Source organism: Hyla sarda, chromosome 5 (assembly GCF_029499605.1).
Source record: "Hyla sarda isolate aHylSar1 chromosome 5, aHylSar1.hap1, whole genome shotgun sequence".
In the NCBI taxonomy this organism is placed as follows: Eukaryota; Metazoa; Chordata; class Amphibia; order Anura; family Hylidae; genus Hyla; species Hyla sarda.
The window spans coordinates 189,324,112-189,341,603 of record NC_079193.1 but is presented as its reverse complement, the minus strand read 5'-3'; the positions used below and the strand labels follow the sequence as shown (position 1 = coordinate 189,341,603).

The 17,492-nt window shown below is 46.0% G+C and overlaps 1 protein-coding gene across 1 annotated transcript in view; it reads right to left on the bottom strand.

Annotated features, from left to right (window-relative positions):
* The window catches only part of SLC6A3 (solute carrier family 6 member 3), a 92,740-nt gene that overhangs the window by 57,353 nt on the left and 17,895 nt on the right, over window positions 1-17,492 (bottom strand). Inside the window, exons 3-4 of the mRNA XM_056518454.1 lie at window positions 16,262-16,393; window positions 7,400-7,637 (exon numbers count right to left, since the gene is read on the bottom strand). Of these exons, the coding sequence (XP_056374429.1) occupies window positions 7,400-7,637; window positions 16,262-16,393 (370 nt within the window). The remainder of the gene's footprint in view (window positions 1-7,399; window positions 7,638-16,261; window positions 16,394-17,492) is intronic.

Sequence of the window (17,492 nt, the reverse complement as noted above, 5' to 3'; positions counted from 1 at the left end):
CTACCCCCCCCCCCCCGCTCCGCTCATGTCCCCCGCCGCTCTCCCCCCCCCCACTCATGTCCCCCTCTGCTCTCGACATCTCCCACCCACTGGCTACCTGAGCTGTTACAGGACTACAACTGCCAGCATGCCCTTTCAGTGAGGACATGCTGGGAGTTGTAGTTGCAATGGCTGGTAGTTCCAGGCGGGTGGCCGAGGAGTGGAACCGGACGTCTCCCAGATATATGAAACTACACTGTAATTTCATATTTCCCACCATGGGCTGTGATTGGCTGGTCGGTCTCGGCTGAGAAATATGAAATTACAGTGTAGCTTCATATTTCTGCGACCAACATAAAGAAGTAAAAGTAAGTCCGGCACTGAGCGCAAATAGAGGTGTGAGATATATGCCTGTGGATCACGGCTGTAAATGGGTGAGAACTGTGCGGTGCTCAGACGAAGAAAGTAGTAGATACAACTTCAAAGACATAGAAATATGCAGTCGGCACTCACCATGTTCTTCTGTATTTAGATCTTTATTTGCATATACTCACGTATACATATGACAGGACGGGAGACGGTGCATGGAATAGGGGGGGGGGGGGTACCACCAGGCTACAGCACTGTTTCGCTCTTTACAGAGCTTCAACAGGCCCGTTGAAGCTCTGTAAAGAGTGAAACAGTGCTGTAGCCTGGTGGTACCCCCCCCCCCCCCCCCCATTCCATGCACCGTCTCCCGTCCTGTCATATGTATATGTGAGTATATGCAAATAAAGATCTTAAGACAGAAGAACATGGTGAGTGCCGACTGCATATTTCTACGTCTTTGAAGTCATATTTCTGGGAGCATGCTGGCTCCGCTGCCCTGGCATCTCATCTGTCCCCCGCTGCCGCTCATCTGTCCCCCGCTGCTGCTCATCTGTCCCCCGCTGCTGCTGCTCATCTGTCCCCCACCACTGCCACTCATCTCTCCCCCACCGCCGCTCATCTATCCTCTGCCACCGACACTCATCTCTCCCCTGCCGCCACCGCTCATCACCCCCCGCCACCACTCATCTCTCCCAGTAGCGGGGGGGGGAGATGAGAGTCGGGAGGGAGAGATGAGCGAGGGGGGGGGTATGAGCGGCCGAGGGAGCAGGGGGGAGATGAGCGGTGGGAGGAGAGATGGGCGGCGGTGGAGGAGAGATGAGATGAGTGGCGGTGACTTTTTAAATTTGCTCACGTTCAGGTCAGACCTAGAGCAGAATTGAGACTTTTTGAAGGTGGTTTGCGTGTGACTTTCGCACATCATAAATACCTGACCGCTGCAAAGTGAAAACTGTTTGTAACTTTTTGCTTGCCCACAAAAGTGGGTTAAAAAAACTTTTGTAAGCAGAAAAAGGGTCTAAATACCTTGATAAATGTCCCCCAATGTCTTTTTTCCAGAGAAGTCTGTATTTTACATCTGGTTTTTTTTTTTCTGTCCCAAAAAAATCTTCTGGCTGTTGTGTCTGAAATGTTTCCTGGTCTAATTGATCCCTGAATTCTCCACTTCCTAACAAGTAATTGGATAATACTGACTGGCATTTTCAAGGATTTGGATATGTTTTTTATATTTTTCCATCTTTATAAAGTTCCATTACTTGTAAAGATATGGCCTCTGTACTGCTCGCCGGTTTACGAGGGTGGTTTGCCCAGTGTGGCAATCAAGAAGTGTCCCGTAACCTCTGACCTTGTTGAACTTGGCTACAGATGCCCTTCGCCGTTCTAGAGGCTCCACCCCTTCTCGGGGATTGTCCCACTTGCGGATGAATAAAGCTTCCATTTCTTTAGTATTCTCCTGGTAGCGGATTCTTTCCTCAGGAGGCAAATGCACATGCTTGGGGGCATACAGTTCTCTGTGTCAGGCCTTTAATCTTTCCATCAGTTCAGCCAGCTCGGCTTCTTGACGGGCCCTTTCCCTTTGTGCGGCTGGAACTGGTGGGAGTGGCTTCCCAGGTATAGGTAGTAGAACCGTGTGCATATACTCGATGAGTCCCGGCTCGTCCCCAAAGATCCACTGGGGTAAATCTGATGAGCACGGTCGTGCACTTGGCAAATTTGATCGAGGTATAGCTTCAGGGCTGGAGGAGGAAGAAAAGTCTGGCTCTGGCGGGGTGCTCACTGCAGACTCCTCCGATGGGATCTCGGCCCACGAGCCCCAATTTCTGTGGTGAGGGGACAGTCTCACCGGCAATGCACCTCCAGGTGTCCCTGCGCTCTCCGCTGGAGGTGTCTCTGGCCAATCGTCATCATCATCAGGCAGTGGGGGAAGATTGCAGCCCCCCTCTTCGTCTAATGACAACCGCTGCAGACGGTCAGCAATTTCTTGGAATAGTCGGGCTGCGACTGCCACGACTTTCCGCTGTTCCGGCGCCATTGTGCCATCTTCACCACGTGGAGCGCTGCTCTCCGCCATGTCTGTACTCTCCGGCTCTCTGTGCAGACTGAAGAGGTCGCTGTGCGTGGTGTCTTTATAGTGGGCTTCCCCAAAATGGCAGTCGGCAGGAAGGACGTCATCGGTGCAGCCCCGACTTCCGGTCCTTCCAGAGGCGACTCCTGTATCTCCAAGTTCCCCTTCGGCTGCGACACAGCAACTTGGCAGCCACGGGGCGTGGCGCAGGGTGGGCCTTCTTCGCACGCTTTTCCGGCAGCAGTTCAGCTCCGCCTGTGCTGACCGGACTAGAGGATCGCAGCATGAATTCATTGCGTAGTTTACACATCCTAGTTGCAGATACATTTTCGCCTCCCCCCTTACTTTTCTCGTGGCCCCCTTGTATGGCGCACCACGGACACCGCTCCTGTACACAACAACACGGTTCGCAGCACATGAATAAAGTTTGTTACTTGGGGGAGTACACTTTCACTAGTGGCAACTGTAGAAGGCACACACCCGAATCCTGTTCGTGCAATGCCAAAAAGGCTTTGTGGTAGCCCTTGGGGGGATATAATACAGTGGGGGTGTTGCTTCGGTATGTGAGGGGTTAATTTAACCCCTGTCACTCGTGACGCCAGGGTGAGGGTTAATACGCTGAGGTAAATCTTCAGCCTATAGCCACCCTTCCCAGAAACGATAGGTGCGTGCTTAAATGAATCAAGGTCCACAATAGGGATGAACTTGAACTTGCATAAACTTTACTGAAGTACTTGCGATACATCCAATTAACAGCAGCAGTCTTAGCAATACAGTCTCTATATAGTACGGCAGTGATTGACAGATGCTGCGGACCATTGAATTATCCAAGGATTAATAGAATTAGGATTGTTGCAGAGATCCGTCCGGATTTAGGGGTCTGTTTAGGTCCGGTGATCTTGCGAAGTTAACAGGGATTGAGATAACTCACAGTTTTGTTTGAATGGCCGTTGCCGCAAGGCTTGGGCCTAGTCACTTCTGATGACAGCTGCGCAGATCCTCCTTCATCAGCAGCCCACGAGGTAAGAGAGCGAGTAATGGCCGCTGCTCCCTTATATGGGCAGGGCCGTTTTTGATTGGTCCGTGTCAGCTGTCACTCACCGTTACAAGGCATGGTGGATGAACACGTCACTGGGACCTCCTAAGGTCCTAAAGCAAAACCATAGAGTTTTCCACCTGATCACATGACCCGCAGGTCCTGTTACGCTACAAACAGTTAGACAATTCAATATATACACTTTTTATACTTATAACTGTATAAATATCATATAGAACTACTATAAATTTAGTGGCTAAGTGAGAGGTGACAAGGGGAAGACTAGAAAAGAGGGACCCCGAAGTCCTAGGGACTCTGACTATGGGGACCTCTACATAGGTAATGTATAGAATACGGTACCGGGACACCACACACACACACACACTGGCCTTCATTTACAAAGACTGGAGTGTCGGTTAGTTTTCTTTTTCAGTGTACTCGTCTTTTTTTCCCTTGTGATTTACTAAGCTGTCGCCCAATTTCCCTTTCTTTCTGTCGCAGGGTCACAGAAAAAGTCTCTGCAAATTCTGACTACATTAGTGCTTGTACTGCTACCCCCTTCATGGAACAGGGTCTGTTCCATGTTGGGGGTAGTAGTACAGGGGCTGAGGGACTGATCGCACCGGGTCTCAGAAGCGATCCGATCAAAAGTTATTAAGCAGGGGAGCAGGCGGCATGTTCCGATCCCCTGCAATGTACTGTAAACTTTCATTTTTAAATTCCCCACCAGAAGCCCTCCTGGCAGGTTTTTAATATAGAAGCGCTGTGGTGGGCAAAGATGTATAGAATCGCTGGGGGGGGTTATATATCTGGCCCCTCCAGCGTTTCTATATATATTTCCCCCTGCTGTGCTATACCAAACTTAGTGGCCGCTGCGCTTGAATAAATGTACTGCCCCCCCCAGCGCTATTATATATCTATACTGACCCCCGCTGTGCATATACTGACCCCCGCTGAGCATATTTATATATATACTGCCACCCCCCCAAGCTGCGCATATTAATCTTCATTTTCTCTCTCCCCTGGCTGCCAATGAATGAAAACAAGTAAGCTATTGGCAGCAGCAGCGCGAGCCTCCGCTCCCTGCACTGCTTTACTTGTCATTCATAGTGGTGAGCCGGCATTTGTATATGTATGCTGTGAGGGTCAGACATATATCCATATGTCTGACCCCCACAGCATGATATGCAGCTGCTGCCCACTATGAATGACAAACCCTTAGCAGCGAGAGCAGGCAGCAGCCCTCCACTCCCCCGCTAATAGAGTTTTCATTCATTGGCAGCCAGGGGAGGGAGAAGATGAAGATTAATATGCACAGCTTGGGGGGGCAGTATATATATTAACATGCGCAGCAGGGGTCAGTATATGTGCAGCGGGGGTCAGTATAGATATATAATAGCGCTGGGGGGGCAGTACATTTATTCAAGCGCAGCGGCCACTAAGTTTTATATAGCGCAGCAGGGGGAAATATATATAGAAACGCTGGAGGGGCAAGGTATATAACCCCCCCCCCCCCCCCCCCCAGTGATTCTATACATCTATACATCTTTGCCCACCACAGCGCTTCTATATTAAAACCCTGCCAGGAGGGCTTCTGGTGGGGAATTTAAAAATGAAAGTTTACAGTACATTGCAGGGGATCGGAACATGCCGCCTGCTCCCCTGCTTAATAACTTTTGATCGAATCGGGTCTCAGAAGTGAGACCCGGTGCGATCAATCACTCAGCCCCTGTACTACTACCCCCAACATGGAACAAACCCTGTTCCATGCTGGGGGTAGCAGGATTCACTCCGTTTGGAGTAATTTCCCGACAGCTCAGAGCTGAGTTTTCTTCACACTCGGAGGTTTTTTTTTCTTTTTGTCGGGAACACGCCCATTTTGTCGGGAAAAACGCCCCTTTTGTAGTTTTTTTTTTTTTCACTCTGAGTGACTTTGATTTTGTCAGGTTGTGCGCCAGTTTCTGGCGCAAATTCTGGCTCAGACAGAATTCTGGCGCAAAACCCGACAAAAAGTGTCAAGATCCTGTTAGTAAATGAGGGCCACTAACTTAAATTTAAAAAGCCACAGCTGTGGGTGGGAAATTTATTGTGAATTGCCATTTTAACCTGTGTGTGTGTGTGTCACCTTTAACCTGTGTGTGTGTCACCTTTAACCTGTGTGTGCCTGTAACAAAGCCAAACATTCAAGGGTATGTAAACTTTTGACAGGGGCCATTTGGGTGATTTCTGCTATTATCATGATTCAAAAAGGAGCCAAGCAACTATACAATAATACATTGTTTCTTATGGTCTTTATCCTTAAATAAAAGATAACTTATTTGCATGACCAGTCATATTTATAAAATTAATTTTCACAATTTCTGCAAGGGTATACTGACTTTTGAGCCCAATTGTACATATACCACAATGCATCTGTTATGATAAAAAAAAAAGGCCTAATGTTGGGCTATAACATTGCAGCTTTTGATATTGGAGAATTAACAACTATTTTTTGCACGATACATAAATGCTGAGGCCTTTTTTGGATTCTAGATATTTAAAATTGACGTCATTTTAAGTTGTTCTTAAGTCGTAACAATTATTGGTTAGATATTATGTGATTCTTGCTGGCAGCTAATCAGAAGATGTTTACCTTTGGCCCTTTTTTTCAAATGTGTTTTTTGCACTTAACATTGCTGTTTTATATTTGTTTGCTCACTTGTAGATCTTTGTGTAGATACAGTCACAAAGCTAACATATTTAGAAGCTATCAAAGCTAAACAGCTTTTGGCAAAAAGAAGGAAAACATTAATACCTCAAAAGAACTTCTCCACCTCTCTAAATCAGACATCATGGTAAACAAGTAGCTGCCACACATCAAAACCTCATGACAGCCGTAACATCTGCTGCTGTGGAGGATTTGCACAACAAAAGCACATCTTACTGGAGATAAAAGACCATCTGTCTAAGGTAACTATCATAGTTTGGATCAATCCACTCAATTCCTAAAAAGTTTTACAAACAATTTAACATGATTCTAACAGTTAACCTGTGCACATATGTAAAAATTTGGCCCATATAACAGCCAGAGATTTCATTCTACTAATTTGCCTAGTTACCCAAAGTAGATGACAAGCCCCCAGGGGTAGCCTGAAAATGGCCTGGGGTCTCTGGGCAATGATGGTCATGGGCCTCATACAAACCACACAGTTAAAACTTGAGCTGGGCTATCACAATGCCTATGAGCATTTTTTTTGGAATATTTTGCACTTAAATTGTATCTCCTGTGTATTGCCTCTGCTGTTCAGAATCTCTGCAGGAGAGGCTTCAGGCATCATGAGTTGCCTCAGCAATTTGCTTCTGATCTGTAAACTCTGTCTCTTTTCTTTCCTTTAGTTTAAAAAAAAGTTTAATAAAAATAAAAAAAAGATACAAGGTCCTATTCAGATATCACCGCCATGGCCGTAAGTAGTCCCCTGGGTCGGGAGCTCCACTCCACACCTAGTCCCGTGTCTTTGGCTGGCAGCAACGCCCCCTCGGCTTGATTGACGGGCCGCATCATCGCTCTGCTCCGTCTGTTCAGTAAGCAGAGCGATGACACGGCCCGTCAATCAAGCCGATGGGGCGTTGCTGCCAGCCAAAGACACGGGACTAGGTGAGTGGAGCTCCCCACCCAGGGGCCTACTTATGGCTGCAGCAGTGACTAGTTTATAACTTCAAATCTTCATCATCCCTGGGGGCAGGAGCATCCCCTGGGGATGGTGAGGATAAAGATTTTACCCTATATAATGATTTGCCAAGCGTTATATAGGGTAAAATCTGATGATTGTTTCCCTTTAAGGTTAATCTGCTAGGGGAATACATAGGTGCTTGTAAAGCATGAATTGGATTCTCTGACAGTTAAAACATTACTAAGTAGGCCAATTTCTCATAGTGTAGTTACTTTGATACTGGAAATGGGTAGAAGTACTTACTCAAAGTATTCTGCAGCAGGTGTTACTCTATAACTATCATTGATGTAGGAAAATCCAGACTCATTAAAATTTATATATATTGTCTCTGAACAGTTTGGACTATTCCATGAATTGTTGCAGTGAATCCAAGGAAGTTCTGATGTAAATGAGGAGAACAGATAGTGTATGGCCCAGGCGATGATAACATTGTAGAAGAAACCAACATATAACGATATGAGAATAACTGTATAGCCAACACCTAGTAAGAAAAAACAAAGCACGCTTTGAATAGTAATTACAATAACTTCAATACAAAAAATATGGCCCAGATTTATTAATCTGTCTGAAACAAAACCTGTCTGGATTTGTCCATAACAACTAATCACAGCTCAGTTTTTATTTATTTTAACCAGAGCCTAGGAAGATAGATATGTTTGGCTGTTAAATTGCACATTTCTACCAACACCCAAATGGACAGTAAAATTTTTTGGGAGGGTTGTAAATAATAGGCTTGGGGGGGGACATAAATCCCCTGGGTATCACATTCAAGTAGCTTGTTCCTAAGAAAGTTACTGCCCATTTTAGTAGTGGTGGAAGTGTGCAAATTTGTAGCCACACAGTAAAGTCCATATATGTTGGAAAGAGGTAAGGGGCATGGAAATAAAAATAGGGCACTGAAGGGTACAAGCTCAACTTGTTTTTTCAGACTGTCTGCAGATCCTCTTTAACAAGAACATGATATCTGTAATGCCGAGCGCTCCGGGTCCCGCTGCATCCCCGAAGCACTCACGGCGTCTCTCTGCTTGCAGCGCTCCAGTCGGGGCCACTGACCAGAAGCGCTGCTCCTCTGTCACCGAAGGGGACTCGATCCGTGGGAAGGGACATGCCCGCTCACGGATCGTGTCCCATGTCTCTTATCAGCCGCATCCCCCTTCACTTCCATCCAGCTCAATGAAATTTAAAGGGCCAGTGCACCACTAATTGGTGCCTGGCCCAATCAGTGCAAAACACATAAAAACCCCACTTCTCCTTCCTGTCCTTGCCGGATCTTGTTGCCCTAGTGCCCTGAGAAAGCGTTTTGTGTATCCCTAGCCTGTGTATCCAGACCCTTTGACGTTGCCCCTGACTACGAACATTTGCTGCCTGCCTTGACCTCTTGCTACGTCTGACCTTGCCTTCGCCTTGACCCTGTGTGCCACGCCTATCTCAGCTGTCAGTGAGGTCGAGTCGCTATCAGGGGATACGACCTGGGAGTTTCCGCCGCAGCAAGTCCATCCCGCCTTGCGGCGGGCTCTGGTGAAAACCAGTAACTTCTTAGAACCGGTCCCCTGGTACGGCCCACGTCATCGCCTCACTGATACAGAGGATCCACTACCCGCATACCAGTCCGGTTCCTGACAGTAGATCCGGCCATGGATCCCGCTGAGGTGCCGTTGCCAAATCTCGCTGACTTCACCACCATGGTTGCCCAGCAGTCTCAACAGTTCGCCCAACAAGGACAACAGCTGTTGCAGTTGACCGCCATGTTCCAGCAGCTTCTTCCTCCACAGCGTCAATCATCTCCTCCGCCAGCTCCAGCTTCCCCTCCACTGCGAGCTGCCGCTTCTACCTCTCGAGTCCGCCTGTCTCTTCCTGAGAAATTTGATGGGGACTCTAAGATGTGCCGTGGGTTCCTGTCTCAATGTTCCCTGCACCTCGAGATGATATCGGACCAGTTCCCCACAGAACGGTCTAAGGTGGCTGTCGTGGTCAGCTTGTTGTCTGGAAAGGCCTTGTCCTGGGCCACACCGCTTTGGGACCGCAACGATCCTGCAACTGCGTCCATCCAGTCCTTCTTCTCTGAAGTACGCACTGTCTTTGAGGAGCCATCCCGGGCTTCCTCAGCCAAGACGGCTCTTCTGAATCTTGTCCAAGGGAACTCTTCAGTGGGCGAATATGCCATACAGTTCCGTACCCTCGCCTCTGAACTCGCCTGGAACAATGAGGCCCTCTGCGCGACCTTCAAGAAAGGTTTATCCAGCCACATCAAAGATGTTCTGGCCGCACAAGAAATTCCTGCTACCCTGTCTGAACTTATCCAGTTGGCCACCCGCATTGATATGCGTTTCTCTGAAAGACGCCAGGAGCTCCGCCAAGAAAAGGATTTTGTTCGCACCAGGCGGTTTCTTCGCTTGGCACCTCTTTTCCAGAGTCCACTGCAACCTACTCCTGTGCCTCCCACCGAGGAGGCTATGTAAGTGGTTCGGTCCCGCTTGACCCAAGAAGAGAGGACTCGCCGCAGAAATGAAAATTTGTGCCTGTACTGTGCTAGTACCGAACATTTCCTAAAGGACTGCCCTATTCGTCCTCCGCGTCAGGGAAACGTGCGCACCTAGTTAACGTGGGAGAGGCATTACTAGGTGTGAATTCATCCTCTCCACGTCTGACTATACCTGTGCGGATTTCTCTACCTGCAAGTACCAATACTTCCTTCTCCGCTGTGGCTTTTCTGGACTCAGGTTCAGCAGGAAATTTAATTGAAGCCTCTCTCATCAATAAATTCAATATCCCTGTTACCCGTCTTGTCAAACCTCTCTTCATTTCATCTGTAAATGGAGAGAGACTGGTCTGCACCGTGCGTTATCGCACAGAACCTCTGTTCATGAGCGTTGGAGATCTCCATCATGAGAGTATTGAATTTTTTGTATTACCCAACTGTACATCTGAAATTCTTCTTGGTCTTCCCTGGCTCCAGCGTCACGCACCTACCCTCGACTGGGCCACTGGGGTCATTAAAAGTTGGGGATCTTCCTGCCACAAACGATGTCTCGAGTCTGTTCCTACCTGTCAAGTCTATCAGGACTACTCTGATGTTTTCTCAAAAAGCAAGCAGAAGTCTTACGGCCACACACACCCTTTGACTGTCCTATTGATTTGCTTCCTGGCACTACTCCACCCCGTGGCAGGATTTTCCCACTATCCGCTCCTGAAACGCAGGCCATGTCTGAATATATACAAGAAAACCTTAAAAAGGGTTTTATTCGAAAATCTTCATCTCCTGCAGGAGCAGGCTTCTTTTTCGTTGCCAAAAAAGATGGATCCCTATGGTCTTTCATTGATTACTGCGGTCTTAACAAAATCAGTGTAAAGAACCGTTATCCTCTGCCTCTCATCTCAGAACTATTTGATCGCCTGCGGGGAGCAAAAATTTTTTACCAAGCTCGATCTCAGGGGTGCCTATAATCTCATCCGTATTTGAGAAGGTGATGAATGGAAAACCGCCTTCAATACTAGAGATGGACACTTTGAGTACCTTGTCATGCCCTTTGGGCTTTTCAATGCCCCTGCAGTCTTTCAGGACTTTGTCAATGAGATTTTTCGGGACTTGATGTATTTCTGTGTGGTAGTCGTATCTTGATGACATCCTCATTTTCTGCCCCAACCTAGACGAACACCGCCTCCGTGTCCGTCAAGTGCTTCAGTGCCTGCGCAAAAACCAACTTTATGTCAAAATTGAAAAATGTCTCTGAGCGCAGCAGTCTACCTTTCCTGGGATGCATAGTGTCCGGTCAAGGCCTTCAAATGGACCCTGACAAGCTATCGGTGGTAATAGATTGGCCACACCCCACTGGTCTGCGAGCTATCCAACGATTTCTTGGATTTGCTAATTATTACGACAATTCATTCCCCACTTCTCCACCATCGTTGCTCCCACTGTAGCATTGACCAAGAAAAATGCTAATCCGAAATCCTGGCCACCGCAGGCGGAGGAAGCCTTTAACCACCTCAAAGCCGCCTTCGCCTCTGCACCAGTCTTGTCCAGGCCAGATCCTCTCAAACCTTTCTTCCTTGAGGTTGACGCCTCCTCAGTCGGAGCCGGAGCTGTCCTTCTTCTAAAAACCGCTAAGGGAAAAAACGTCACTTGCGGATTTTTCTCCAAAACTTTTTCTCCTCCTGAAAAAAACAATTCTATAGGTGACCGTGAATTATTGGCCATTAAGTTGGCACCTGAAGAGTGGAGACATCTTCTGGAAGGGTCCCTTCATCCCATCATCATCTACACGGACCACAAAAATTTGTCTTATCTTCAGTCCGCCCAGCGTTTAAATCCTTGCCAGGCTAGATGGTCGTTGTTTTTTGCCCGTTTCAATTTTCAGATTCATTTTCGCCCTGCGGACAAGTATGTCAGGGCAGATGCTCTATCACGTTCCACCGATGCCTTAGAATCCGAAGCTCTTCCTCAGCACATCATACCTCCAGATTGTCTGATCTCCTCTGCTCCTGCTTCTCTGGTGCCTCTTCCTCCGGGAAAAACTTATGTTCCTCCACGTCTTCGCCTCCAAACTCTCAAATGGGGTCATTCCTCCCACCTGGCTGGTCATGCTGGAATCAAAAAGTCCATACAGCTAATTGCCAGACAATATTGGTGGTCCTCCCTGGAGAAAGATGTGACGGATTTCGTACGGGCCTGTACAGTGTGTGCACATGACAAGACTCCACGCCAGAAGCCTGCTGGTCTTCTCCTTCCTCTGCCTGTGCCTGAACAACCATGGTCCCATATAGCTATGGACTTAATCACCGACCTTCCTTCACCTCATGGCAACACTGTCATTTGGATGGTCATTTTATCGCTTTTCCAAAATGGCTCATTTTGTCCCACTTCCAGGCCTTCCTTCTGCGCATCAATTGGCAAAACAATTTTTTCTCCAAATTTTCCGTCTCCACGGGCTTCCCACGCATATTGTCTCTGATAGAGGCGTTCAATTTGTCTCAAAATTTTGGAGGGCACTTTCCAGTCAATTAAAAATCGAATTACATTTTTCTTCTGCTAATCATCCGCAATCCAATGGACAAGTGGAAAGAGTGAACCAGATTCTTGGTGACTACCTGCGACATTTTGTTTCCTCCCGCCAAGATGATTGGGTTGACCTTCTGCCCTGGTTTGAATTCTCGTACAACTTCAAAAATTCTGAATCTTCCTCCAAATCTCCATTTTTTGTGGAGTACGACCGTCATCCGCTTCCCCCCTCCCCATTCCCATTTCATCTGGAGTCCCTGCCGTAGATGAATTGACACAAGACTTCTCCTCTATCTGGAAGAAAACTCAAAAGTCGCTCCTACTGGCCTCATCTCGCATGAAGAGACATGCTGATAAAAAGAGAAGAATTCCTCCTGTCTTTGCCCCCGGGGACAAAGTGTGGCTCTCTGCCAAATACATCAGTTTCCGTGTCCCTAGCTACAAGCTTGGTCCTCGGTACCTTGGGCCATTTAAAATCAAAAATCAAATCAATTCCGTCTCCTATAAGCTCCATCTTCCTTCTTCTCTTCGTATTCCTCTAAGGTCGTCTGAGGTAAAAAAAAAAAAAAAAAAAATCTTGTTGATTGGGAGAATTGTGGCCCCGAAGAGAGGTCTTGGGAACCCAAGGCTAATATCCTTGACAAGGAACTCATTCGTAGATTCTTGGGTTCCAAAAAGAGGGGGAGTTCTAAGGGAGGGCTACTGTAACGCCGAGCCCTCCGGGTCCCGCTGCATCCCCGGAGCGCTCGCAGCGTCCGTCTGCTTGCAGCGCTCCGGTCGGCGCCGCTGACCGTGAGCGCTGCTCCTCTGTCACCGAAGGGGACTCGATCCACGGGACAGGACGTGCCCGCTCACGGATCGCGTCCCATGTCTCTTACCAACCGCATCCCCCTTCACTTCTATCCCGGCGCGCGCGGCCCCGCCCTCTATGGCGCGTGCATGCCGGCTTTATGAAATTTAAAGGGCCAGTGCACCACTAATTGGTGCCTGGCCCAATCAGTGCAAAATACATAAAAACCCCACTTCCCCTTCCTGTCCTTGCCGGATCTTGTTGCCCTAGTGCCCTAAGAAAGCGTTTTGTGTATCCCTAGCCTGTGTATCCAGACCCTTTGCCGTTGCCCCTGACTACGAACCTTTGCCGCCTGCCTTGACCTCTTGCTACGTCCGACCTTGCCTTCGCCTTGTCCCTGTGTACCATGCCTATCTCAGCTGTCAGTGAGGTCAAGTCACTATCAGGGGATACGACCTGGGAGTTACCGCCACAGCAAGTCCATCCCGCCTTGCGGCGGGCTCTGGTGAAAACCAGTAACTTCTTAGAACCGGTCCCCTGGTACGGCCCACGTCATCACCTCTAAACTCTTGGAATACTTAGTCTACTCTCAATTGATCAGCTAAGTTTCTTCAGAACTCTAAGACTATGTTCACATGTCAGAATGTCCGCACGGAAAATCTCTGTGTGGACATTCTGAGGAAGCTGGCATGATATGCTGGCGCTAGGACTGCTCAGAAATGTGCCGTCTCATAGACAGCAATGCATTCCATGCGGAGTCCGCAGGAAGAATGGACATTTGTATTTCCGTGCCAGATGTTTCCCGCCAGGAAGTTCAGCTATGTGCACAGCGCAGCAGAATCCCATTGAAACCAATGGGACTCTGCTGCGGATCTCTGGGCGGAATACCAATGCGGAATTCCGCCCGGAAATTCTGGCATGTGAACATAGCCTCACAATCTTGTTTAGGTATTTTACACTGTACAGAGAATTCCCTAACTAAAGTCTTAAAGGGGTATTCTAGGATATTTTTTATGCTACAGGGGCCGTAAAGTTTGTGTAGTTCATAATGTAGTGTCTGCACCTATGTTTCATGGTGGTCTTGCAATTCTTCTATGATTTTTGCCCCAAGGTTTACAAATTGAGTGTCTTTGGTTTTCCCAGGTTGTAGTGCAGCTTGAGACATTACATCACTAGTCAGGTCATCAGAGTGAGTCTGTCTTTGCTTCAATGGGTGAAGTGACCGCTGAGTGGCAGGAAGATCATTCTGTTTTGCAACAGCTGGAGGCACCCTGGTCAGAAAACACTGGTCTGTTGCATTGAAGAAATCACAGGTGTGTTTCAATGGGTGGGCTGGCTGATGTGTGGGAGGGAGAAAATGGACCTTACACTAACAAACAAGGAAATATGGGATTTGTAGTAAACTCTAAAAGCAAATAGCCAGTTCACAAAAATATATCCTCAGTTTTGTGGCATTCTCACAACATAGCCATTTAGCCCCAAGACAAGCGCAGATCCGTCCTAAGCATGGTTATTACTGTCTGGCAGGTACGTACTTAAATCACCTTATGGTGAATAACGCCTTTAAATGATCTCCTTACATCTAAATGCAGTTTCAACTATTGATTTTTCTCAATTTCTCTGCAGTATTTAACACTGCCAAATTAACACTTTGCATAATTAAGCATGCTGTAAAGTAATCTCCATAATTTGCATTTTATTAAGCTGGAGACAGCCAAAAAGCACCTATTTCTTCTTGTCCTAAATTATCTCCAATGTATCTTAAATGTAGCAGGCAGGTTCCTGTTTCTAATATAGAAAAAAGGACGGAGAGGCTCCTGCGGAAAGTTTCACTAGAATGACCCGGGCAACTCAAACTAACACCTGTACCCAAGGTGTCTGAAAAGGGAGGACTAGACAAAAATAATTTTTGAGGCTCAAGGTCTTTGGATAAGGAACACACTTGTTGGTTAAAATATATGAAATATTTATTAATGAATTAATTACTATCAACTGATAGTCCGGGATCACAGGGCACTTGTAAATCCACGGATTCCGTGGATTTACAAGGGCCCTGTGATCCCGGACTATCAGTTGATAGTAATTAATTAATTAATTAATTAATTAATATTTCATATATTTTAACCAACAAGTGTGTTCCTTATCCAAAGACCTTGAGCCTCAAAAATTCTTTTTGTCTAGGTTCCTGTTTCTGTCCATCCAGCATACCAATTCCACTACCATATCAGCCACAGCACTGGTTGTTCATTTACTACAGAGAACAATTTAAATGTTGTCCTGCCACCAATGATGCTGTACAAAAATCTGCACCTCCATATAAAGTGATGCATACATAATACCAGTCTTTTAGATATTTTTGGATTAGCAATCCTTATTGAGGATAGGGGAGATTAACAAAACCTGTCTACTGTAAAAGGTGTGCAGTTGCCCATAGCAACCAACTAGATTGCTTCTTTCATTTTTAAAAAGGCCTCTGAAGAGGGGCGTGGTCTGCATGGCTGCCTGAGCGGACACGCCTGTTTAGAGCTCCCGCCATCCTGCCAGTTTATCCTCCATTTATCCCTGCCATCCTGCATATTTGTGGTCATCTGCCTCTGTAGTGGTGCCCCCACTGCTCTTTGCTACCTTCTGGCCCTGTTTTCTGTGGCTCCCTCCTGTTTTGGGGCTGGCGGCCTCCACCACGGGATATAGGCCCCAGAGCCTCGGCCTCTCCTGCACTGGGAACCCGGTCTCCTGTGCTCCCCTGGGAGGTTGCTGCTCCCTACCTGGTCCGGTTACCCTCCTCGTTGGAACCGAATCAATTGTTTCTTTGTCTGTATGTTTAAAAAATGTTCAAAAATTTTATAAATATCTGATTTAAAAAAAGGGCTCTAAAAAATGAAATAAGCAATCTGTTAGGCTGGTATGGGCAACTGCACAACTCTTCCTCTACACAGGTTTTGTTAAATCCCATATTTGTTTAAAGAGGGAATTGCATTATAACTACCATAGATTACAGCATGAACATTGATAGTTAATCATGCTTGGACAAGCACGGGCCCATTCAATTCAATGGCTTAAGCGTAGTCAGCTAGTGATCACTTACAATAAATGCAGCCAAATCTGTACCTGATGGATCAGCTATTGATTGCTTTAGTCCGCTTAAATTTGTTCTGTTTTCTAAATGCTCCAGGTGCCTGGAAAAGATTGGTACAGTCTATTTATGCAGACTAAACGAATCAACGACCGAACCACAAGGTTTTACCTGCATTTACTGTAAATTGGCTTAACACTATTAATGACTTCCCAAATGTAAAGCTTAAACATGCATGTTTACCTTTGAATATTGGACATATCTTCCAAACACCTGCAGCTCCTTCTCTGTTGAACTGTCCTATAGCCAATTCCATGTAGAAAAGAGGCATCCCAGCAATTATCATAAAAAACAGATATGGCACTAGAAATGCACCTGTAAAAGCAGAAAATAACAGCAAGATATGAAGTGCATATCACAACAAAAAAGAAAAAATCAGCTTTTGACAGACTTCCTAAAACAGCAAATTGTTGGAGATCTGTACAGCTTTTCTTGTAGACCATAAAATGCTCTTCAAGGGCAATGTTGTCGTGGATAAGTCTTGTTTAACCCCTTAAGGACTCAGCCCATTTTGGCCTTAAGGACTCAGACAATTTAATTTTTACGTTTTCATTTTTTCCTCCTCGCCTTCTAGAAATCATAACTCTTTGATATTTTCATTCACAGACTAGTATGAGGGCTTGTTTTTTGCGCAACCAGTTGTCCTTTGTAATGACATCACTCATTATATCATAAAATGTATGGCGCAACCAAAAAACACTATTTTTGTGGGGAAATTAAAACGAAAAACGCAATTTTGCTAATTTTGGAAGGTTTTGTTTTCACGCCGTACAATTTATGGTAAAAATGACATGTGTTCTTTATTCTGAGGGTCAATACGATTAAAATGATACCCATTATTATATACTTTTATATTATTGTTGAGCTTAAAAAAAATCACAAACTTTTTAACCAAATTAGTACGTTTATAATCCCTTTATTTTGATGACCTCTAACTTTTTTATTTTTCCGTATAAGTGGCGGTATGGGGGCTCATTTTTAGCGCCATGATCTGTACTTTTTTTTGATACCACATTTGCATATAAAAAACTTTTAATACATTTTTTATAATTTTTTTTTAATAAAATGTATTAAAAAAGTAGGAATTTTGGACTTTTTTTTATTTTTTTTCGTTCACGCCGTTCACCGTAAGGGATCATTAACATTTTATTTTAATAGTTCGGACATTTACGCACGCGGCGATACCAAATATGTCTATAAAAAATGTTTTTTACGCTTTTTGGGGGTAAAATATGAAAAAACGGACGTTTTACTTTTTTATTGGGGGAGGGGATTTTTCACTTTTTTTTTACTTTTACTTTTACATTTTTTTACATTTTTTTTTACACTTGAATAGTCCCCATAGGGGACTATTCATAGCAATACCATGATTGCTAATACTGATCTGTTCTATGTATAGGACATAGAACAGATC